Source organism: Haemaphysalis longicornis, unplaced genomic scaffold, assembly GCF_048455015.1.
Source record: "Haemaphysalis longicornis isolate Haplotype H1 unplaced genomic scaffold, Haemaphysalis longicornis Haplotype H1 scaffold_1, whole genome shotgun sequence".
NCBI lineage: Eukaryota > Metazoa > Arthropoda > Arachnida > Ixodida > Ixodidae > Haemaphysalis > Haemaphysalis longicornis.
In genome coordinates this window covers 464,993,985-465,017,767 of record NW_027526203.1, presented here as the reverse complement: position 1 = coordinate 465,017,767, position 23,783 = coordinate 464,993,985, and the positions used below count along the sequence as shown (strand labels likewise).

The following is a 23,783-nucleotide window of genomic DNA, read 5'->3' as shown; positions in this document are numbered from 1 at the left end:
AATGAACGTAATTCACATTCATTATATAGTAGTAAGAATGGTGGGGTAAACAATGGAAGTTACAAACGCACACGTAAACATATAAGTGCCAGTGCGTACTGCTGTTAATACTGCGTGCACAATGCTTGCTATAGCTGCACAGCAGTCTGGCACTTTGTGGCTGTCTCACACGACACTGGCCGATTGGTGTAAGCGATATTGTCTAACATGACCCTGTTTGTCGAGCATACCCCAAGCTTCCCAAAACGATTACTACCTACCGTAACAAAAATAAGGCAGGTGCAAATACGGTAATAAAGAAAGCAAAGGCGGACAGTGTTCCTGTGCAGTAGGTGGCGCCATCTAGGGGGACTGACAGTAAACGAGGGGAATTCCGCAGTCCGGTGCACACTGAACAGCGCACTAACGTTCACTTGAAGACCTGTCCTGGTTACGTCATCGCAGACGTCATGACACATGATTTGGTGAGAGAATCAAAACTTTAACTTAAATTGATTAATTTCTGGGGTACTATAAAACACCAAATCTTTCGAATAAAAAAAACTTGTATTTTGTCGGCATGGCCCCTTTAAAGAGGCAGCAAATTGAGTTGCAAGTGTTGTCTAATTGCCGGACCAGACGAAAGAACAAAGTGCATAGGCCATGTTGCGAGTCTTGTCTGTTCATGCACATTTTTACACGAAAAAAAGTGCATTTGAAGATGCCTTTTTTCTCATATTTTGTTAGTATTTTCCCAAATATGCTCTCGTATACTGAGCCTAGAAAAAAAATATTAGTGTTTTTTAAGAAGCGTGACTAAGCCCGAATTAAGACAAAAAACTTCAATTAGAACACATTGGCTAACAATGAGAGTTTCCAGCTCGGAAATGGTCGCTGATAAAGCAGAGTTTATTACTGAAACGGCATCTAGGCAAAGCGACCCAGTTACATGTACGAGACTTAGTATTTAGCGGTTGTAATGAGAGAAAATAAACCCTTACCACACTGATGGCGGGTATCTTCGTCAGAATTATCCAAACAATCGTTGTCGCCATCACAAATGTAGATCCTTGGCACACAGTTTCCATTGTCACAAGTGAACAAGTCTCCAAAGCAAGTTCGCTTTTCGCTTTTGCAGTAATCTTTGGGTTCATCTGCACCATCTCCACAATCGTCATCTCCATCACAATGCCAAGTGGCCGGAATGCAGCGGTGGCTGGGACACCTGCGGTTTTGCACAAAGGTCAGCACTATGTACTAGCTCAACTGAATGCCTGAGGCTACTAGGGTAATGCTGAACTAAAGAGTTCCAGGTACTAGCTGCACTGCCACAGATTCATAAGCTCCACACAGCGTGATCTAAGCATGGTGCCATTCTGACCATCGTCAGCAAACCCTGCTTATGCCAGCAACAGGCTCTACAGACTCCAAAACGTGCGGACACACTGTCGGCCAGAGTTGTTTTTTCTTTCCTCGCACAGTGACAGTGTTCCCTTTGCTTTCATGTTCAAGTGGCATGAATTAATTCAGGTAGCATTTATTTTATTTCCTTTTTTTTTTTTTTGCATTCTCTTGCTCCCATGAAGTGCAGCAGTTCAGAGTACTATTGTCAAGTGGTTGGCTTGAGAAACAAGACTCTGAACAAAAAGCTTTATCTTTCAATGCAATATTGTGCAGCGGGGTTTTTTTTATCACAAAAACTACACCTGGTGGAACAGTTCTCTACCTTTGACGAGAGCGATATTCAAATAGAGTGACGTTACTCTGGAGCCAGAAAAATATTACCGTTTACCCAACAGCTGGCTTGAAAACAATGTGCCATAAACCTTATATTGCAGTGTATTTACAATTGTTTCTCCAACTAAACTAATTCAGTGAAAGAATCAACAACTGGGCTAGTTAGCAGTGATCCTTGAACACTTTGAACCCCAGCGTAAAAATGATATTGGTACCAAGAAAGGCCCCACATAGTGCTGTGGTGCGTCTTCCTTCCTTCTTCGTGCCACATGTCATTTTCGCACTCTGTTTCAATAAGTTCATGAACTAATTCAGATAGAACTGTTAGCATGAGTGCAATTTCCAGTTAGGCCCTGGATTTGTTGGCTGTCAAAAACACGGAACTAGACTGCATAAAAGGTCAGCCAAGCAATGAACTGGCCCAAGCCACTATATTTAGCAGAATTAGGAAAACCGCAAAACATAGAAATGAGTATATCTACCCCAAGCGGTAGCCCAATTTTTTAGCGGGAAAAGCCCCGCAGTATGAATGGACACGGTGCAAAGACAATCTACTAGAGCACTTAAAGTAAACCTCATCTAACTTTAAATTGTGTTTCATATTCTATGTCACGTTGAGATTACGTAGTTTCGGCCTAGTAGGTAAAGTGCATGTGCATACTTTAATACATGAATGGCACCAGACGAGAAAGAAGGTAACACACCCTTAGTGGGCACAACATAGTGCAGTGTACAAATAAAAGGAACATGTTATTTTTGCTGTGATAGGTATATGCTCTAACAGATGGAATACACAAAACTGCATTAATTTTCTATTGCTCTGATGCACCAAAGGTTGGCATTAAACTTTTTCTATTCTTAGGCCATAAATACAGATTCTGCTCTCTCTCTCTCTCTCTCTCTCTCTCTCTCTCTCTCTCTCTCTCTCTCTCTCTCTCTCTCTCTCTCTCTCTCTCTCTCTCTCTCTCTCTCTCTCTCTCTCTCTCTCTCTCTCTCTCTCTCTCTCTCTCTCTCTCTCTCTCTCTCTCTCTCTCACTCTCTCTCACTCACTCACTCACTCACTCACTCACTCACTCACTCACTCACTCACTCACTCACTCACTCACTCACTCACTCACTCACTCACTCACTCACTCACTCACTCACTCACTCACTCACTCACTCACTCACACACACACACTCACACACACAAAATATTGAACTTTCAGATTTCGCACTACGTGATGTCAGCAGTGACGCCATAGAGGGAAACACTAAAAGCAGTTATCAGTGTGTAAACTGCACATTAGCATTCGAGTGATGTTTACGAGAGACCTCAACACAACCACCCAGTCACGTGTCTTGGTCTTGGTAGGGCAGCCACTAATTGCACAAGCGAGCCCCTGAGCCGTCATAAGAACTGGGCGAGAAAGTGGACGGTGAGTCGCCATCTCTTCATTTGTTTTCTTTAGTACCTAGGTTGTGTGTTAAATATGTGTTAAAATTGGTACGAAATTATTAGCATTGTCGTAGGACAAAGCAGCCTTTCTAAGGAACTTTTTCCTTCAAGGACCATCTAAGGATTGTGAAAAAGAGGAAAGATGGAGCATAAAACCTGCTGGAAGCAAATTTGTCTTTACACAGGGTCTAGCATGCAAAACAGCCTGTTAAAGTGTGCCTTTATGCGATACACATGCAGGTATCATAGGGTCCCAATAAAAAGAAGTGCCCTTCAAGCCACCTGACAGGTGGGCACACAGCTGGAGCCAACAGTTTCAGACAGACATGCTCCTCCCCTCCCATTTCACACTTGAAGGAGGGGAGCCGACACGAACTGCTCCTCAAGGCAGGAACAAGGCGACTTGCCTGAAGCTGTTTGGAGGGCAGGTTCTCTGCGAACAGAGGAGCGAGACCTCGTCCGAGTTGTCGCCACAGTCATTGTCGCCGTCGCAGAGCCAGTAGGGCTCCACACAGATGTTAGTGGACTCGCACTTGAGGTGGTTTCCAGGGCACGTGCGATTGTTCGGACAGTTGGCGTGGCTCTCGTCCGAGGTCTTGTTGTCCTTACAGTCGTTCACGCCGTTACAGAGTTGTGTCTTTGGAATGCAGCGGAAGTTGGCACACGTGAACTCGCCATCCGGGCATGGTGGATACTCTGCAAAGCCACGATAATTATGAGGATGATTATGATGAGCCACTGCAGCGAAAAGCTGCAAATGTAACTTGCTGCTCATGCTAAAACTTACCACAGCCCTCCTCATCTGTGCTGTCCCCGCAATCGTTTTCATGGTCGCACTTCCAAGTCTTGAAAATACACCGCCCATTGCCACACCTGAACTCTGTTGGTCCACACGTATGCTGAGCTGTTGCACAAAATACAGAAGCACACGGCATGGTTGAAAAAGCTTCTTCCACTTCAAGTTTCTTTTTCCTCCAGCAAATTAACTCACCGCAGAAGGACTTGTCTTCATCCGTGTTGTCTCCACAATCATCATCCCCATCACATGCCCACAGCCGGGGAATGCACTTCCCATTGCCACAAGCAAACTTTGTGTCATCACAAGAAACATTCTCGGCTGTAACAAACACACGAATATGTTACCACAATTAGACTTCTCAAGACAATCTACCATCTTCAGGGAATAAAAAGTTGATTGTGACTAGTACAGCTCCTAACGCAACTATAATCAAAACTGTAGTGGCACTTTAATACGGATGTGTAGGAGGGGCTTTTGTGGACAGGCAAAAGTGATGGTGGCAAGGCAAGAGACAAGGAGCTTAACAATTCAGCTTGATTACTGCCAAACCAATTTACCCATGCACGTAAAAGTGGCCTGTACTTTTTCTACGAGCGTTCACGCAAGTTGGGCTTTCATTCATTCCTTCCCCTAATCTGAGTTTTCAGAAAGCCGATCTAACAAAGTACACCACACGCTTTGTGGTAAAGCAAACTCTCGGCATGGCCACCAGGGTGTGACAGGAAGTGCAAGGTATGGGTAATGGGGGGCCCTTCACAATATGCAGCACCAAGTGCCCTAAGGTGAGTATTTTGAACGTGACAGAAGTTGCTTTCATGATTTTTCGGGCTTAATCTGGTTATAAATTACTGCAGTGACAAAAATGAAACTAGATGAGAAAAGGTAGAAAAAAACCTTTCAAAACGCCCGCACGCATTGATGTCCTGTCGCTTCGGCGGAGCAATACACCACGAGCTATTAACTTAACTTGTACCCGACTATAGACGCCCTCGCTGACTCTCAGTTTAGAATTATAGACTTACATGTCCATCCGAGTTGTTTAAAAATGTTCATTCATGCATGTATGTCAGTAAGCAATAATTCAAAACTAAATTGAACACTTACGAACACACATCCTGCCTTCATTGGCCACCTTGAAAGTAGAGTTGCAGAGGCACTCAATGGTGCCATTGGGTGCTTGGTGGCATGAATGAGCGCAGCCACCATTTTGCAGACTGCACGGATTTTTGTCACCTACAAGTACAAAGCAGGAAAGCCACAAAGACCACAATTATGACAAGTCCGTTTTTTTTCTCATCTGGTATAGCAAGTTGGCCTCTAATGGCAAGGCACAGCACGGAACTTACACTTCTGCCTATCAGGAGAGTAAACGTGTATGTCGCGTGGGGACTCTTCTAGTCTCTTCACCATTTCAATCATTCCAGCTCCAGTGTGCTTTTCAGCCCGATAGACACCACCTGTAAGCAACAAAGAAAGCAGTAAATGTGTAGAACTAGTTTCTGTCATGACGAAGAATACTATCTTTTTCACATTGCTGAGGCACTGTTTTAGCAGACTACATTGGTTTACTGTACCTAACAGTATGCACATATTTCTATGAAATGGCTGCTTCACTAATTTGCTTGGCGCACATGAATAAAAACTGATACAAACAAACTTACGTAGTTGCAAGTCAGTCCAGTAGATGTAGTTTTCAAAAACCGTGATGGCAAATGGATAAATTGTTGCCGATACAAGAGTCTCTCGGTTCTTGCCATCTAAATCTGACCTTTCAATCTTCTCTCTGCAAACACAAAGGCATCCCAACCAAGAACGGTTGCACGGATTAACTCAGCAAATAGGAAAAAAATTAATTAATTAAAAGTTAATTTACAGATTATGAGCTAACCACTGCAAAGCAAGGTTACAAAAAATTATTCCAAATGGCAGGTTTGAATGAGATGTCAGTGACACCAATGAAATGACCATGTAATTCACATTTTGATTAAAAAGGATTCTTAGGGTTGATTTAAATAAGATGTGCTGTTTAACTTTTATGGTTGTATCTTTATGCATGCAGCAAGAAATTTTTTTTCTCAATTTGTCTAAAGTTTCAGTGCATAGCAATTCTCCTTGGAAGTGCACTTGTCTTCAACTGTGGAAAAATTTTACCAGCAAACCTGATGGTTATCATTTTTACATAAATAACAACTTGGGTATACATTGAATACCCAACAAGGCTCTTGTTGTTTTGAAGGGAGTGAATTTGTAGAACTGTGCACTGTAGTCTCCCCAAAGACTTCGCATTTTTGGGACTTGCCTCAGGGCGTCTGTCCAGTAGAGCTTCTTGTCATCATAGTCCAGTGCAAGGCCACTTGGCTGCGTTAGGTTCTGCTCCACAATCGCCTGCTTGTTGTTGCCTGCCATTGTTGCCCGGTAGATTTTTCCAGTGTTTCCATAGCGTCCCCAGTCCGTGTAGTACATGAATCTATTTTGTCAGAGATAGGGCCACATCACAACACTGTCGGCACCAAGGAGGTTGGATGGAGACCTACCCTTGGCAAGGGTCAAGCACAATAGCCCTGGGCCTCTCGACATGGGCAATCATGACCAGCTGGGTGCCATCTTTATTCATGGCATAGATGCTTCGGTTGGCTGAGTCCGTCCAGTAGATTTTCTTGGCTGTCCAGTCAAATGCAATTCCTTCCGGGTTGATCGTTTTGTTCAGGACAACATGAATATCCATTTTGTCAGAGTTCACCCAAGAAATGCTGCCATCTGGACGAATCTCTGTACACAAACAGAGAAACAACAAGAAAATATCAAATGAAATCTGTTTCCAGCTTGCAAAAGTCGTATGTGCAACAGATAATGACGAAATTTCTTACGGGTAAAGTACATCCTATTGTCAGCATAGTCAAAGTCAAGCCCAACAACGTTTGTGAGGTTTCCTCGAGGCTGGAAGGGCACGCTTGTTTTGTGTGGATCCATGAAGAGGCTTCGAATCTCTCGCCGTGTTGTGAACACCAGGAAGACCTTGGACACTGCAACAGAGGGCAACGAGTGTCATCCATACAGGACGCATTGCAAGAATCCCCACGATGCACCGAGTGCACTCACTGTCGCACTTGCGTCCATCGGCTGCCAACTCGCCCGAGGCACACCCACACTTCCATTTCGTGCCATTGTAGGACTCCGGCATGGAGAAGCATAGCTGATCGCAAGGCCTCGTTGAACAGGGTGACGACGCTAGCAAAGGCAAGGATGATAACAGCCGTCACTCAAGGCCCCGGAAATGGCTTTAGCACAATTTCAAAAAAAAAATATTTACCAGGCGGCTGGTTGGAGCTATCGAAGACAACAATATCTCGCAGCATGTTCAGGTCAGACTTGACAGGTTCAGGTTGAGTGGTTGCATTTGTCTGGAACTTGCTTGCTTTGTAAATGGTTCGCAGGTTCCTGTCAGCCCAGTACACATACTGGCCCGAGACCGCCACACCCATGGGGTTGGGAAGGTTCTTTCTGACGTATTGCCGGTTCCCGCCAGAGTATGCAACTTTCTGAAAATGCAACGCAATAAACACTGAACTACTGTGAACATATTTGGCACCAGTTTCAAAATAAAACAGAAAAGCTAACACAATGCAAAATCATTTGCTGTATGTCATTCTGACTCGGATATCTACTGGTCTTGGCATTTACCATGTAGACTGTTACACAGCTTTTATTAAAAAAAAAAAAAAAAGAGCATGCCTAATGTACTAAGGTAAAGTAGCAAGGAAATACGCATCTTAAGAAAGCACAAAAATATGCAGTACAACAAAGCCATTGTTCAGAAAGTCTGAAAAGAAGAACGTCCCTTCTAAATTATCAATGCTTGCCCTGTGTTCCCCTTCCGGTGGTTTTAGACAAATTGCAAGCGATGAATACTGTGAAGTTTTTTCCTTTGTTTCTGGCATTTACGTTAAACTGAAGAGATGAAACAGTTCCTTTGTAGACCGTTCATGCGAAAATTTTCTGAATACGACTGTCCAATCCAACGTGCTTAAGTGCAAGATTACACATGCTTACTAGGTTGCGTACCTATACTAGGTTGCATTTGCATAGGTTAAATTTGCATAGGTTGCAAACAATGTCATTACCATAAAAAACTCTAAACCCATCATGTGCTCAGCTAGTGCATATGACTGCCAGCTTGCACAAACAATGTCTTCAACTGTACAAAAGCGAAAACACATACGTTTCGAAATTATTGACCGTATTCCATTTAGTGTGCTAAGCCAAACACATTCAAGCCAAGCTATTGTAGATTTACTTTTTTCCCACAAGACCAGGGTGAATGGACAGACCACATTCAGCAATTACACCTACAACGCTGCCAGCAACCTGTCGGCTGTAGCTGCTGATAATAGCTACTTATCAGAGATTTCCGACATTTAATCACGTGATCGAAAAATGTGAAAAATTCTGACGTATGCTCAAGTGAGAGGTGAATGGGCTCGCATGCTTGTGCTACACAAGAGAAAATCCCTCACCTGAACTGCATCCTCTCTGGAGTCCACCCAGTACACGTCGTGGGTAACAATGTCAATGGTCAGGTCCCTCGGGTTGCTGATTCCAGTGACTACAATGGGCACACGATTGGTTCCATCCAGGTAGGCTTTCTCGATCTTGGGATACTGGCCGTAGTCGATCCAGTAAAGGAAGCGCTTCACGGGGTTCACAGCAATCTCTCGCGGAGAGTCTGTGGTGGTCTTGAGCAGAATGACCCTGTTTGACCCGTCCAACTCGCACACCTCGATGTATGTTTCATGGGGGAAGACGTTGGTGAAGTAAATGCTTCCTAATGTGAGCAACAACAACAACAAAAAAAAAAGGAAAGAAAGCAGGAAGTTATTATTCAAACCAAATCAAATCAGTGAGCATGCAGATGTCATCGAAAACAGCCAAATTGTTTAAAGCATGTTAGCTAAGAAAAAAAGTAATGTTTCTAGAATATAAATCAGTAAATACACTTAAAAATAGTATCTAGCCACAACACAAAGCTATAATGGCCATACAATGAGCGAGAAATATGCAAGTTTGATACTTCATACCACGCTTCAAGAAAAGTGGCACCAACCAAGACTCCTTCAGACCAACTGGGGTTATTTTTAGTGGTCACCAGAGTTTTGACAGCTATTTATTACCCATTAGAATTGGTAAATGGACAGGACTTGCAGCCTCATGACCAGCACTAGAAAGCCAGAGTCACTTCACCAGAGCAGTAGGAGCAGCAAGCGTGGAGCTAGTAGTTCACGTACAAGAGATCAGTTTTGGCCCATGGAAGGAACTTACGTAGGTAAAGCGTGTTGATCGCTTCAGAGAGGTATTTACTAGCTATAAAGCTGCAGGGCTACAGGCTACAGGTTGACACGGCTATAGCGCTACTTTAATATACAGGTCTCATACATGCAGTTCCTGCTCCACTTATGTACTGAAAGGCCCGTCACTAGCTCAAAAAGGCACGAATATGACAAATAAACCTTGCCTGCAACCCAGTCCACAGCCACCCCACGTATGCCATTGCTGCCGATGCCATCAGCGATCACATGCTTCAAATCCGTGCCGTCAGGCTTGATTCGGTAGATGCCATTGCGCTCTCCTTGATTGAACTCGATCCAGTAAATGTGATTCATAGCCACATGCACGTCAAGGTGCAGGATGTTGTGTCCTGGAAAAAAAATACATTTTGAGATTGTTGAACTGAATTCACTAAAAGCTGTTCTGCCGAAACATGCTTTCCAATCATAACTGTGCGGCTGCCTGGTCAACAGAACAGCAAATTAAATGTGTTTGACAGAGATGGGTTTAGCTATCCTGCATTTTTGCAGTATCACAAAAATTACACTGCCGTAAACCTCAAAGAGAGCAAACAAACGCTCCCAGAAGTAAACGTTAACCAAACAGATGAAACACAGACCTGGGCCAGCAATCGGCTGCATAGCTTCCCCATGGTCTTCGAGGCTGAATCCTCGAGCCTTGTCCAGTTCAGAAACAACCAGGAACGACGAGTACGGCATACATGACGTGTCTCCGTTGCCCTTGTAGCCCGTGCTGCACATGCACTGCCTCTGGTTGTTTGAGACGGGAATGCAGAGCTGCTCACAGCCGCCATTGTTGCTCCGACATGGATGACTATCCCCTGAAATCACAATGTGCAATCATACACATCTTTTAACCTAACGGTAATTTTACAAGTGCTACACACACATAGCTGCAGCAGTGCCATGCCATTTCACCTTGAGTAAATGTCCACATTGGTGTGCAAAGTGCACGTTTTTAGATTGCTGCACAAGTGGACGACAACATACGCAATCGACGACAACATACACAACATACACTGGAACCTAATTCCGCATTTCTAAAACTGCTACACCTGCTTGTGGACATAACTGTAATATAATATCTGTTTCATAAGCTGCTTTCAACAAAATCATTCACGTAGAAATGCTTACGAAATGAATACAAAAGATAAGTGCGAAATCTGTGCCAGTTGCGCAATTACCCCAACAAACACTGTCACTGACCTAGGCACCTTCATTATCCATGCCCCCACTTTATGCCATATACCTTGTGTCTACTTCATACCTAAGGTAAACACTAAAAACAAATGTGGAATGGTCGTTGCATTAAACTTGCTCATGCTACCAGGTCGGCCTTGTTACGTGCTGAGCCATGAACTCGACCATGAATCAAGCAAGAGAAGAAAATAAATACAGTGAACCCCTGATTCACATCACAAGAGCATTTATTTTCAAAAGGTAGCCGCTGCATTCAAATAGAGTTCAGATGCACCTGTCGGTGTCCGAGTGCAATAGTGATGCAGGGAACGTACAGAATTCACTGCTCTGCATCTCAACGCATCTTCCGACCTTGCGCAATTGTAGCGTTGGTCCAGCACACTAGCAAGTGCCACATGCGACAAGTTTGCACATAAACGCCGCCACCCCAACTGGGTCCTTATTTGTCACAAGCAATAGTAGCAGCACCCTCATCGGGTACACATTAATAAATAAAGGAAAATACAGTGTGGGCCGCACTGCATCACGAGCTAGCCCAGCATGCAAGGTTCACTGTCATCTGGCTCCGACTCCAGTTGCCTCTTGCACCAGCGGTAGAGGTTCCCCTCCCTACTCTATCATACTGTGACAGTAGCTCCTTTTTAGTTCACACGACATCTTGTTCACTCCACCTGCCCAGAGAATCTAGAGTTGCCTGGCTAATCCTAGACACAGTGACACCGCCTTTCAGTGGAAATGACTTATAAGACATGATGAATTGCTCCATCAAAGCTGGGCCTTCATTACACCCAGGTTATCATAAGTAAGCTAGTGTGCATCATTATTTCAAGTTTTTTAATGCACTGCAGCAAAATTTCTAACGTTTCTGCTGAAAAGACCAGATATATATTTACTGCTCAACTGTGATTTATTATCGACTGCTTTATTTAAATGTTAGAATTCCAACACAACCTTACCTGGTTTTTTGCCATAGACTTTCAGGGTTACTAGACCAGGGGTGTTGTCCTCGAGAATCACTTGGTTGCCCCCATCGGGCAGGTCCACTCGTGCTATCTTTTCGTGCACAGAGTCGAGGTAGTACAGCTTGTTGCTGAACACTGTCAAGCCCTGAGGCTTGGCCAGTCCTGCTGAACTGGAAAGCAAGGTCTTGCGTCCATTCCCGTCCAAGTCAACACTTTCAATCTGGAAAAGTGAATGCAGAATGGTGATTTCCAATACAGTGAATGGTGGAGTTTTTGATCACACAAGACCAAGAGTTCTATCACAAGCACCGGAAGCATACCTCTACATCATAGCTGCTATCCACCTATCAAAATGCAGCATGAATAAGAAAAGCTCGTGTATTTGAAGAGAACAGACATTAGAGACGAAGTACAGGGTAATAAACACTAGCCAGCCTTCAGCTGTAATACGTACAATGCCTTCAAAGCTCTGGCTCCAGTAGACGCGCTTTCCAGTGAGGTCAATGGTAAGTGCTTCAAGGCGCCTCAGGTTCTCCTTGACCAGAATAATTGGGTTTTTGCCATCCATCGACACCCTGGCCAGTTTTCTTGGGACACCAATGCCACCATCATCAAGCCAGAATAGTTTCCTAAATGAAAGAATTGTAAAATTGTAAAAATAAGGAAAGTGGACTACACGTAATGTTCATTAAAGACTCAATAAACAGAAACAGTCAGCATTCCAGAATTAGAAATGACTGAAATCTAAACACTACGTCCTATCTCAAAGCATTCTTGTCCAAAGCTTTAACCCTTTAACTGCCACCACTGAGATAACTCGTGAAACCACCCACGCGCACCCCCTGCTACTCCCGAGTATACTCGTGTTGCTTTTTAAACTCACTTCCTGCCACTCCCGAGACAACACGTGTGAAAAAAAAATTGCGTTCATGTCCCGCCATCTATGGAGAGGTCACCTAAACACATAGAACTTGAATATTCAATTTTATACAACAGATGGAGCACACGTTTTTACACACACATCGCTTCGTATCGGCAGAGCGCAGCAGCAATGGGGAGTCAGCGCGCCACGAGCGTCCGCGCTTTGATGTACGAAGAAATTCAAGAACTGCTGGTGAATTCTGACGCAGATGAAAGTGATAATGATGAAGGAGCTCAGCTGAGTGACTCGTCGAGCGACGACAGCGAAGAATGCCACCGAAGAGTTCCACACCAAGAAGGTTTTCAAACGGCTTGACATCCTACTTAGCAGATCATTTTGTTAATTATTGTGGTAGTTATACGTAATTAGTAAGCCTGTCTTATTTGAATAGCAGGGTGGCGATTTGAATAGGACAATCCTGAATAAATATCTTTACATGTCCTGTGGAGTGTTATGGTGCATTACTAGCATGAAATTTCCACTGAGCTAACATGAAAAAAAAGAAATACCCGGCAGGGGGTGAGGAGCAGTCAGAAAAAAACCCGGCAGTGAAAGGGTTAAACTAGATGTGAAAACATTGTTGCAGAGGGTTGCAATACAGTGCCCCAAAAATTGCTTACCCTTGTTCAGGGTCTACCACTATAGCCTTTGGCTTGCCAATTCCTTTCTCAGATCCATCGTTCGTCAGCAAGACCCTTCGGTACTGTTTATCTCCATCCACCTTGACGATCTCGATGTTCGCAGCCTTCCGATTTCCAATGTACAAGTTTCTTCCGACCCAGTCAAAGGCGATTGCATAAGGTGCACCAATAATTCCATCCATCAAGAACTTTGTCACATTGCCTCCCTTCAGACTCACGGAGTAGATGGTGCCCTGCAGTGAGCAGCAAGCAACCATATTAGCATCTTGGGGAGACAAGCATGCTCACCCTCATGGGCTTGCTTCTTACGTTTTCTTTGTCCTCGTCGGCAAGCTGGATCCAGTAAATGTTGCCTTCTTGCTTGTCATAGTCGAAGTCATAGCCGTTCTCAATGCCGATGATCGGAACAATCTGGCCAGACGATTTGTCATCAGGTGTAAGGCTAATGTCAATCAGCTGGTTGGCCTTCATGAGCATAAGGAATGGCGTGTCAACTGTAACGAGTCAAGGTTTCAATGAAACAATGTTACTAACCGAATTCAATGTCCAAGCAGAGTTTTCATCAATTGTGGTTTGTGGAATTCAGTGTAAAGATTTGGTCAAGCAACAAAAGAGAGATTGGCAAACATGCACTGCCCACACTCTCATGCTTGGAAGACCGCTCACAACGCAAAGCTGTAACAATTTTGAAACACTGAAAGGAGGCACTGACCCGGCACACATGAGCCACTTGCTGAAGCTCTATCCTGCGTGTAGCCTGGCGGGCAGCGGCACGAGTACTGGCTCGGCCGTGACGGTGACAGCAGGCACAAGTGGGAGCACGGCGCACTGGCACACGGGTTGCTGGCTGCACGGATGGAAACACAAGCAGGACATATGCAGAGACTGTTTTCATGTATGCCACACAAAACCTCAGCTTCAGAACACAGAAAAAACTGGTGAGCCGCACTAAAGGCAGTCCACCTTATGCTGCAAGGATAAAAAGCCCCACACAAGGCCAGCTCTATTACAATGCAAATCTCTAGGGATGTGCGAAATGGATTTTTACTTTTGAAGCAAATACAAAGCGAATAATATTTTTGTTCTAATAATTGTGAATTGGAGCAAATATTGGCTTCATTGATATTAATTTTACATGGGGGTAGCTTTCACCTTTTGTCGTGACTTCAACCACCAGTGCTTCAGTGTATTGCCGTAGGGTAACTAGGGCATGCCTATTTATTTTGACAAGCTATATAATTAGCACAATTCCCTTTAATGTAAATGGCAGTGTAAATGGCAGTTTTATGAACATTCTAAATGTCAGCTCTAAAAAGAAGAAAAGAACAGCATATGGGGTAACGCAAGGCATGAAAATTACCATGATTTATACCTCGTTTGCATGCCTCATGGCGTGGTAGCATCATATCCCTGCTTCTTTTCACAGTACTAACAACTTATGAATTTTGCTTTAAAAAAGCACTTGCGCCAGGCATGTTTTTGCACGCATCCACAAGAATCTAAGTATGGGTTTCGTAAAGGGTATGTCCTGCCTAATATAAATGTACAAAAAGAGTTTTATATTAGGCAGGACATGCCCTTTGCGAAACCCATTTTTATGATTCTGGTGGATGTATAAAAAGTTGAGGCAAAAATTGGGGCAAGTGCATGATGAAAAATTAGCTCAGCAAACCAGCTTACCAGCTTTGTGAGCGCTAAAATGTCAATGCCTGCTTTTTTATATATTTTTTGCCATGCTTTATCTCACTGTCTAGGAGCGGGAAGCTAAACAAATTCATTGTTTTTATTATGTCCAATAAAGAAAAAGAAGAGGAACTTAGACGAATTTTGTGCCTCAGTTGATAAGAAATCTCGCTTGACTACGACAATATAAAGCTGGGCTTCCTTTTCTACAGAGTGTTGACTAGGGCAGCTTGAGCGCAGCCACAACATCAAGATGTGAAAAGATAAGCACCAGGGCTGTGTCTGCAAAAGAGGAGCTGCAAAAAAAAGCAGCTTTCTCATGCCATTTACCTGCATGCCACCGGAGTAGTGTGGGAAAGCCCATCACCAGCAGTGGAGAACGCCAGTGCGTGTTTTTGAATTTCAAGATACCTTAAAAATTTATTCAAAATTTTTGAAAAGCGCTGTTCAATTTGAAGCCGAATTGAATATTGCCCTATTTGCTTTATTATTAATATTCGAAAGTTTTGAATATTGGCACACCCTAAAATTTTTTAGCTCCTCTTGTTTGCATTTTCTCATTGTGGAATCACAAATTCAATTCATGCAGTATCACAATACCCAAGAGGGAGTATCGCACTGGCCTTTGAAATGACTACAACATTGCTCATTCCAAAACACAATAGGCACTGCAATGATAAACCAGACCATGGTTCCTCACAAGATCAAGGAAGAACTGTGATTATGTTTCAACTACCCTACTCATCCCTCTCCTCTACTAAAAATGGTGCACACACATGCATGGTGCCATAAGGAGGCTTGAATGAGCACTCACAGGGTGGCTGCAGGACTGGATGGTTGACATGGATTCCCAGAGGCTGGCTGACCAGGTGCGACACAACAGTTTGGTTTGTGCCCCGGAACTTTTGGCAGGAGAGCACACGGTTGAGCTGCCGATCCGTCCAGTACAGGGTGTCTTCAAAGATGGTGAGCGAGTGTGGATGCAGCAGGTACTGAAAATTGTCGGGACACAAGTCAGAATGCACCTAGAGCCACACTGACCGCGCTTCCCTATGCACCCTTTGTACTGTGCCTTGTAAGTGCACTTGGTTATGAGTAGGGTATTTCTTGCAGAAAGATGGAAAAAAAAAAAAAAAGTTCTTTCATTTCTCTGAAAAAGTCCCACGAAATAAAAACAGCAAGTAAGGAGCGAAATGACACATAACAATTTTTTAGGGGGTGCTTACGTGGTTATGTGCCAGCACTTGCTGACGCCCTGAGCCATCGTAGTTGCAGAAGTCAATGTAGTCGAGCTTGCTGTCGGCAAAGTAGATGCGTTTGTTGGGCAAGTCCAGGGTCAGTCCATTGGGCCAGTAGATCTTGGTGTGCACTATGGTCTTGCGCATGGTCCCATCAAGGCCGACGCTCTCCACACGCGGGTTCTCGCCCCAGTCAGTCCAGAACATGAGCCGGACCCTGGAAGGAGGAGGCCAGGTTAGTCTACACTTCAGGGTGCGCACATTCAAAACAGCCAAATCGCAGAAAGAGATTTTTTACAACTGCCCCGCAGCAAAACCTCAAGCGCAATATTCATCAGTGGTGGCATGAAGATATCCAAATGAGCACAGGCTGCAGTGAATACATATTAAAAAAAATACTACTATTTTTCGGCAAAGTTTTATAAATGAATCAAGCTGAAACTTTGAAATGTAAAGTGAGCTTTATTTATTTTTTTTTTTTTGCTCCTGTTGATCAATGCAACTATATACTATGCATTCCCAGGGCTGGGTGCAGTTACCCAAAAAAGTATTCCAGAATAGCAATACTGCAATACATGTGCCGCGAGTGTAAAAGCTTAAAATACAGATACTGAGAGAGATTTTCCCAAGACATAATTAAAAATCTCAGAAGTACTCTGTAAACAAACTAAAAATGCACCTGACAAAAGATATACAAAAATACAGACATTGAATTAATACTTTGTTTATTATTTTTAGTAGGGTTAGTGTCTGGAAATATATTTATCAGTCCTGTGTGTTACTGACGGGCTGTGTACTGCAAGGCAAAAATATAAGGTTTGAATATACGCTGCAATTTGTATGAGCAAAGTTTGCTAGTGATAGAGGTCTAATAACTATCCTTCACCAACAGCACCTCCATAAAAGGGTTTTTTCTTGCCCATGGCGCCAAGTCTAAACTGAGCCTTGCGAGCTCAGTAACAGCTGAGCTCACAAGGCTCACGAATTACAGATGCCTTTCTACCACAGTGGACCAGCATAGGTTTACGTTGTAACGAATAAATACCACTTTCATCGGTGGAAAGTCCTCAATCATGATGAAATTCATCATTGGGTTATGAAGATAATGAGGCACCAGCTAGGCTGCTTTCGAAAAAAAAAAGATTAAGAAGAAGAAGAAGAAGAATAGCAATATTGCAGACTATTCCGATTGCAAAAACCCCACTCGATATCAAATACTACCCCTGTAGTAAAAATATGTCCAATCATTTGCAGCAATAATGATAATGAGATACTTATATCTGTTAGGATATCGCAATACAATTGATGCACTGAAGAAATGTTTCACTACAGAGCTACCGATACATTTAGCAGATCCATCTTGATACAAAATTTCAGATACTCAAAGTATCTCTAAGACACTATCGCAATACTTTTGTACCACGATTTTGCCCAGCCCTGTCTATTCCTTCGGGGCCCTGGAAAGAATATTTAGAATACCTCTTAAAATCCAGACCCTTTCGTTAATCCGACGTTTGCTCTTTTTCTCTACAATCCATCTTTTTAACTTCACTTTAACTTTAACTTCACTTTTTGCACTCAAGCTTTTAATACTGCTCAAGCAACCAGGGAGGCAACATCTGAAAAACGTTTCTTTCTCAGAATACAGTCACGTGATGCTAGCCATAATAACGAGAACATGTACCCTTCTCTAGGGTCCAGCGACAGGCCTCTTGGCTGACTGATGTTCTCCTTGAGCAGCACAATATGGTTCTTCCCGTCAAGTGTTGACACTTCAATAGTCTTGAGCCGAGAGTCGACCCAGTAGAGATTGCGAGCCACCCAATCCACAGCCAAGCCTTCTACCAAGTCAAGACCACTGGAGATCACCTGAACCAAAAAAGAAGAAGAAAAAAAAATCACTAAATGCATAGAACCTAAACAGGCATCAGCCTTCACACATTTAGACATTTTAGAGTCATTAAAGTCTTATGCTAAGCTTAGGTAAACTTTCCATTAGTTTGCACCCCTCAGAGAGTTCCTTATAATGGTACTGATAATGTCAACAAAATTTGGATAGCATCCAAAGTGCAAACTAGGCATAGTACTTGACTTCTCATCAATGCTGAAATTATCAGTGGTAATTATCACAACAGTAAAAGGACCATGAGGTACTGAACGTCCACCAACACAATTATTTTCTCTTTGAACTCTTCTAAAAACAGATGCCAATACGATTTGTCCAGCATAAATGAAGCGCCCGCTTCTTATTAAAATAAAAAGGTAGGGAAAGAGCACAGATTTATTTATTTATTTTATTTATTTAGAACATACTGCTAGCCTCTTAGTGGAGGCTTTTCGTAGCACACTTTCGTAGCACACTTCGCGTTTAAAACAGAGCAAGGACATAGCACATACCAGGAAGAAATTCAAAGCACACTTCGCGTTTACAATAATCTATTTGCAGAAGGGAAACGTAAAACATGAAAACTAAGAACCATGTAGGAAAGCTTCGGCAGTACACTATTCAAGATTACACAATATACCATTTTTGTGAACCAAAATTCGTCATGGGGGATAAAGATGACAACGGGTGAACGGTATAAAGAACACGCACACGCACATGCGCGCAAAAATGACAGACTGAAAACCACAATACATAAGTTATACGGGCACTGCTCAGACATGGTCCAGGCTTGAAACTGCCGACATAAAAGCACCAAGGGTTCTGCATGCAACCACGTTATCTGGTAACGCGTTTCAATCTCTGATTGCTAGGGGAAAAAGCAAACTGACCACTTGAGGTTCTCCACCCTTCGTGAGCCTGAAGACCTTTTTGACGCTCATGTCCGACCAATAGATGGTGTTTGTCGCCATGTCGGACGCAGTGGCCACAACATTCTCCACTTTGACAGGCACCCGCTCCAGGAAGCTCGTGTCCAGGTTGGCCACCAGAATGGAACGCCGGTTAGATATCACCAGGAAGGCATCAGACCTGTCTTTAGACAGAAGACACAAGGCACATCAACCTCGCATTAGGGACCTTCACCCTAAAAAAGCACTGCTTGCTGCTACCATGCTTGGTGGTAGCAGCACTATGCTTACAGTGGCAACAAGCCGCCATTAGGTAATGAAAGACTTTGGACAGCGGCTTTCTGTTTTTGACTCCTCATGTAGCATTGTCTGCTGTGCAGCATAAACTGTGCATTTTCCACTACCAAACCAAATGGAGACTGCACAAAAATATGTGCATAGGGGCTGTTCGATTGATTTATTACATAGTGCATTTCTACTGTGAAACGGCATTTTTCTCCTGAATGAAATTGGTTAGGTTGACAACGTGATTTAAACCAGCTTGAAACAATGAACTCAGCAAACCTCTGACATTGCACAAACTACAATTGTAGCTAGAGCTTCCAAAATGTGATCTATTCAACATCTTATATACATCCATTGCATTCTCATTTCGTTCTGTAAAGCTGAATAAAAAAAAAAGTCACTTTTTGAACTGTCTACTAAGAATTCAAGATAGCCATAAAGGTGTGGTTCCTTTTCATTAAGCAGTCCATTTGCAAAAACAGCGAGCTTACCCAGCATAATAATAATAGGAAACAATAATGAACTAGTTCCTTCATGCTTTTCAGGCAAAAATGTTTAAAGCGCAGCAAATGTGCAGATAGAACAAACTCTACAAGCAACTTCCCTTACTCAACAGACAACATTACATGCCTGTTCTTATTCAAGAGACAACATTACAGACAACATCACTTCTGATTTTGACATGGTATACACACTATTTCTCATGTCCACTGGTCACAGCTCTTGCTTAACTCTGAATTATGTGCGCAGGCAAGTACATACGCCTTGTTTCCACTAGCTAATCACAAATCATGCTCTCCAGACTTCTTTTTTGTTGTTGTTGTTGTTATAGCAACTGGATTGTTGACAAAACCTGGCCATACATGAAATTTTAGCTGAATACAGGCAATCAAGAGAGGCTGCATGCCACATTCCTCTTTCCAGCATGCCAATGCCGTAGCTCCCAAAACTTGTTTCCTGACAAAAACAAACAAAAAAAAACATCCTTTCTAATAGCATGGCACTTTAGCTCTACTACAAAGGCACAAAAGTATCAGAAAAGAACATTTGTATCATTCCCAAATTGCACCTAAACCATCCTGGAAGCTACTGGTAACCTGGAACTCTGCAGTAATTAAACTAATGTGATGTGATTGCCAGACTGCAGGACACAGATGTTCTAATGCCATAGCTTTTCCATTAAACAATTGCAGGCTTACACCACTGATATGTAACTTGGCCCCACTGCCTCCCCTTGTGTAGCCTAGGTCCACTCCTCCCACAAAAAAATATTGATTCAGTCATTCAACATTCCTAGAGGTGGAATAAATTTGATTCTACCAGTCTAAGCAGTTGGACCTTGTCATTGAAAAAATTGGCAACGTTCACATAAACAGGTCCCCTTTTTTTTCAAGTACTGGTAATCACTAACACACACCTTTAACAAAAGTTTAAGAACAAAGTAAGGTTTAATTTTTTATATTCACTATAATAACATGTTCTGGGCCATAAAACAGGCATAAAAAATTCTAAGCTTAAAAAAAGCTACATTTCTACAATCTGCACATTATTTTGCTAACATGTCCAACTATGGTTATGTATATTTAGGACATATCTCAATACTCATCCCTATGAAACAAGCACCAAATCTTCAGAGTAAAAAGTGTTTAGAACACTTACTGGTTGCTTTACACTTGTGCTTGAGCTCAAGCGTGTAACCTGCCTCGCATGAACATGTGAATGAGCCCTTGCTGTTGACACAGTGCTGGCTGCAGGATCCGGCGATGAGACACTCGTTCAGATCTTGCAGAAAAAGAAAGAGTGAACACTTGAGAAATAAAAAACTACAAATCTGTTCATATGCAAGTAAAACATTCGGCAAATTGATGAATCATGTTAATATTTAAATGCAGTTTAGTGAAGATGAAAGCCCACAGAAGAGGTGGTGTGTGTCTTCCACCTCTCTGTGCATTTTCATTTTTATAGTGCTACTTACACCAGTTCTCTGAACTTCTCTCTGAAGAGACAACAGATTCAACGTATAGCACAAAGTGACTAAACACAATCACCAAATTTCTCACAAAGAGGGAGAGAAGAGGCATCAGTGGTTACGATAAATCACATTTCCTCAAGCGGAAACAACTAAGTCACTAAAAGTTAAGTTGAGATCTGTGGAAAGGCATGCTATGAATTTGTAGATTAAAAAACTTGTAGCTGGGCATCGTGGGCCAGAGAAACAAAATCTAAAAGAACGTGCAAGATAACACAGAAGCAATAACATAGGCAAGTAAAGAGCGTTGTCTGTAACTCCTCCAATTGTCACTTGGGGAAAGAAAAAAAAAAGGGAACGTAACAATATTCTACATCTGGCTTACAATAATTACCTACTTTAGTAGCCCTTATATCATTGGCTAGAAGATACATTTAAATAACATACCAGATAATAATATAATGCTGAGATAATAATATAAGTTAATAAAGAAACTTCTGTACCCTGAGCAACTAACTACCACAAAAACTGCTTCGGACCCTTAAGTCTGTTTATGTGGCTTGAATGCCAAAGCGTTTTGCGATTGATAACACCAATGCTAAAGTACTTTTCATCCCAAGACACAGTGTGAGTGACTAAGACAGCTCTGACGAACGCCAGGCAGATTGACAGCTTACCCTGGTGCGCTATGGAGCCAAAAGTCACATGCGTTCATTTTATGCTTTTGGGTTTTATTTCTCCTTTTGACATCCTCTGTTCAAGAGCCATGTTCCATGCATACACATGAAATTTTGGGCCCACTGGCTGCTTATAGTGTCGAGCCAATACCATAATGGGACAGAAGGGCTTTACAATGTTTCAAGTGGGGCAACTAACGAGCCACATAGGATCCCCGGCTTGACGGTTAACCAGGCAGCACACGTCAGGGGAATCACAGGGGAATCACAGAAGCTCTCCGCATTTAAGCAGAACGAAGAATTCCAGAATTCTCACCAACGCACGTCGTCGTGTCGTTGAGCACTTCCCCCTTGGGACAGGTGCAGAGAGGACCCATGGGGGTCACGTGGCATCCATGAGTGCAACCAGCCTTGTTGCTCTTGCACGGTGTTGACGCTGCGAAAAAACAGGCCGCGCTGCCATCTCCTATTCCTTGGCCTTTCAGTGCGTGTCAAGCTTACCACAACCAGGGCCTTCATCGGCACCATTGGGACAGTCAGGTTTCCCGTCGCACAGGGATGATATGTTGACACAACGATTGGTAACGCCGGGACAGAGCCACTGGCCATGTTCACACTGGAACTTGGGCGCAACTGAAAATGAAAAAGGTTGGGGGATTCTCTGCGAGTGCCTTTATGTTGCCTGTGGTATAGAAGCCGCAAGAACCAAAAGCCTCAATCAGATTAGCTGACCTTAGGTTGACCTTGGGCACTATGTTTGGTCTTCACTGCAAGGGCAACTCAGCCAAAAAAATACCGCAGAGTGTAATAATTTAGGAAAGATTACCTCATGTGAAACAATGTCTCGTAAGGATTGCATAAGCATCAGCTCTGCATTGTGTAAACAGTTAAAAATAAGATGTAGGTAGAACTAGCATTAGATAACAGTCTCATGCATGGTTCTTGTGTTCTCAAAAGACAAGAGAAATATCCACCTTGTGCATGAGAATGAGATTATTACAAAAGAGTCATAACTGACTTCCCACTAATTTTCAATCTCATTTGCAATTGAACTCCACCACATTTGAACTCAACTACCCACATAAAAATTCAAAAATTCATGCATGAAATGACAGACAATGACAAAGAGACATGCATGCTTGCGTGAGCAGATGTCCCATAAATATAAAATAATTCTTTAACTGATGTTCCCATCAGCCTTTGTTATCTATTTGGTATTCCTGAACACTTATATAACCCGTCTTATAACCTTGTCACAAAGCATTTAGATGGCATTTAAAATTAAATGACTTCAGCAGAATATACGAAAAGAGACACGGAATCAGTGCCAAATGACGAACCATTCAACTATGTCGAGAAGATGCTTTAACATCATTACCATCATTCAATTTAAGCACACATGTAATTCAGAAATTAGCATCAAAAGGGAACTGACTTAGCTAAATTCACCTTTCACTCAAATATCACTCAATTTGTGCTTCTAACAGAAAATTTAGTATTGAACATGATTCAAATATGTTATAACTGAATATTTAGACAGCTTTATTTTTCAGATAGACATGGCTGCATTAGAGTTTATTAAGAATAATAAAAACAAAGAAAGAATACATGCTTATCATTACAAGACTAACCATAATTTAAAAATGTCTGCAAGTATGTAAAAATTAAAAATTTCCTGGATAAGAGCAAGTGTTTTGTTAACAACACTGCGATACCAAGACGCTTGGCTTCACATTTAACCTCTTTCAGGTATGCATGTTGTTTGCAAGTAGCACAAGCCACCATTTTTAAATGATTTTGTAAGCTTAAGATGGAGGACAGCAAACTCTGTAGCAATATTACATACAACTTCTGCAGACAATCTAATGCAAAAAGCAAATTTCCGCTTGTCAAACCTGGACAAGAAATAGAGTGACATTGTAAACTAACTTGCGTTGCAACCTTCATTGATAACACCAGAATTCATTGATAACCCAAGTAGGAGCTGACTAACTTGACGTACCTTTACAGTTTCTTGTTCTTACCTTTAATTAAGGAACAAACAAATATGAGTGCACACTGACTTCGGCATTTGAAGGCCATTCTTTTAGAAAATTACCATTTGACAGGTCTGAACCC

General features: G+C 42.6%; 1 protein-coding gene across 1 annotated transcript in view; it reads right to left on the bottom strand.

Annotated features, from left to right (window-relative positions):
• Mgl (low-density lipoprotein receptor-related protein megalin) overlaps positions 1–23,783 on the bottom strand; it is a 205,269-nt gene that overhangs the window by 19,400 nt on the left and 162,086 nt on the right. Inside the window, exons 25-51 of the mRNA XM_077688059.1 lie at positions 22,167–22,298; positions 21,982–22,101; positions 20,679–20,801; positions 18,717–18,919; positions 17,626–17,810; positions 15,930–16,158; positions 15,518–15,695; positions 13,733–13,867; positions 13,330–13,514; positions 13,000–13,253; positions 11,912–12,086; positions 11,452–11,677; positions 9,895–10,116; positions 9,463–9,645; positions 8,468–8,775; positions 7,264–7,492; positions 7,053–7,181; positions 6,821–6,976; positions 6,488–6,722; positions 6,249–6,420; positions 5,615–5,732; positions 5,300–5,410; positions 5,058–5,186; positions 4,146–4,271; positions 3,942–4,058; positions 3,562–3,850; positions 981–1,204 (exon numbers count right to left, since the gene is read on the bottom strand). Coding sequence (XP_077544185.1) covers positions 981–1,204; positions 3,562–3,850; positions 3,942–4,058; positions 4,146–4,271; positions 5,058–5,186; positions 5,300–5,410; positions 5,615–5,732; positions 6,249–6,420; positions 6,488–6,722; positions 6,821–6,976; positions 7,053–7,181; positions 7,264–7,492; positions 8,468–8,775; positions 9,463–9,645; positions 9,895–10,116; positions 11,452–11,677; positions 11,912–12,086; positions 13,000–13,253; positions 13,330–13,514; positions 13,733–13,867; positions 15,518–15,695; positions 15,930–16,158; positions 17,626–17,810; positions 18,717–18,919; positions 20,679–20,801; positions 21,982–22,101; positions 22,167–22,298 — 4,893 coding nt within the window. The remainder of the gene's footprint in view (positions 1–980; positions 1,205–3,561; positions 3,851–3,941; positions 4,059–4,145; positions 4,272–5,057; positions 5,187–5,299; positions 5,411–5,614; positions 5,733–6,248; positions 6,421–6,487; positions 6,723–6,820; positions 6,977–7,052; positions 7,182–7,263; positions 7,493–8,467; positions 8,776–9,462; positions 9,646–9,894; positions 10,117–11,451; positions 11,678–11,911; positions 12,087–12,999; positions 13,254–13,329; positions 13,515–13,732; positions 13,868–15,517; positions 15,696–15,929; positions 16,159–17,625; positions 17,811–18,716; positions 18,920–20,678; positions 20,802–21,981; positions 22,102–22,166; positions 22,299–23,783) is intronic.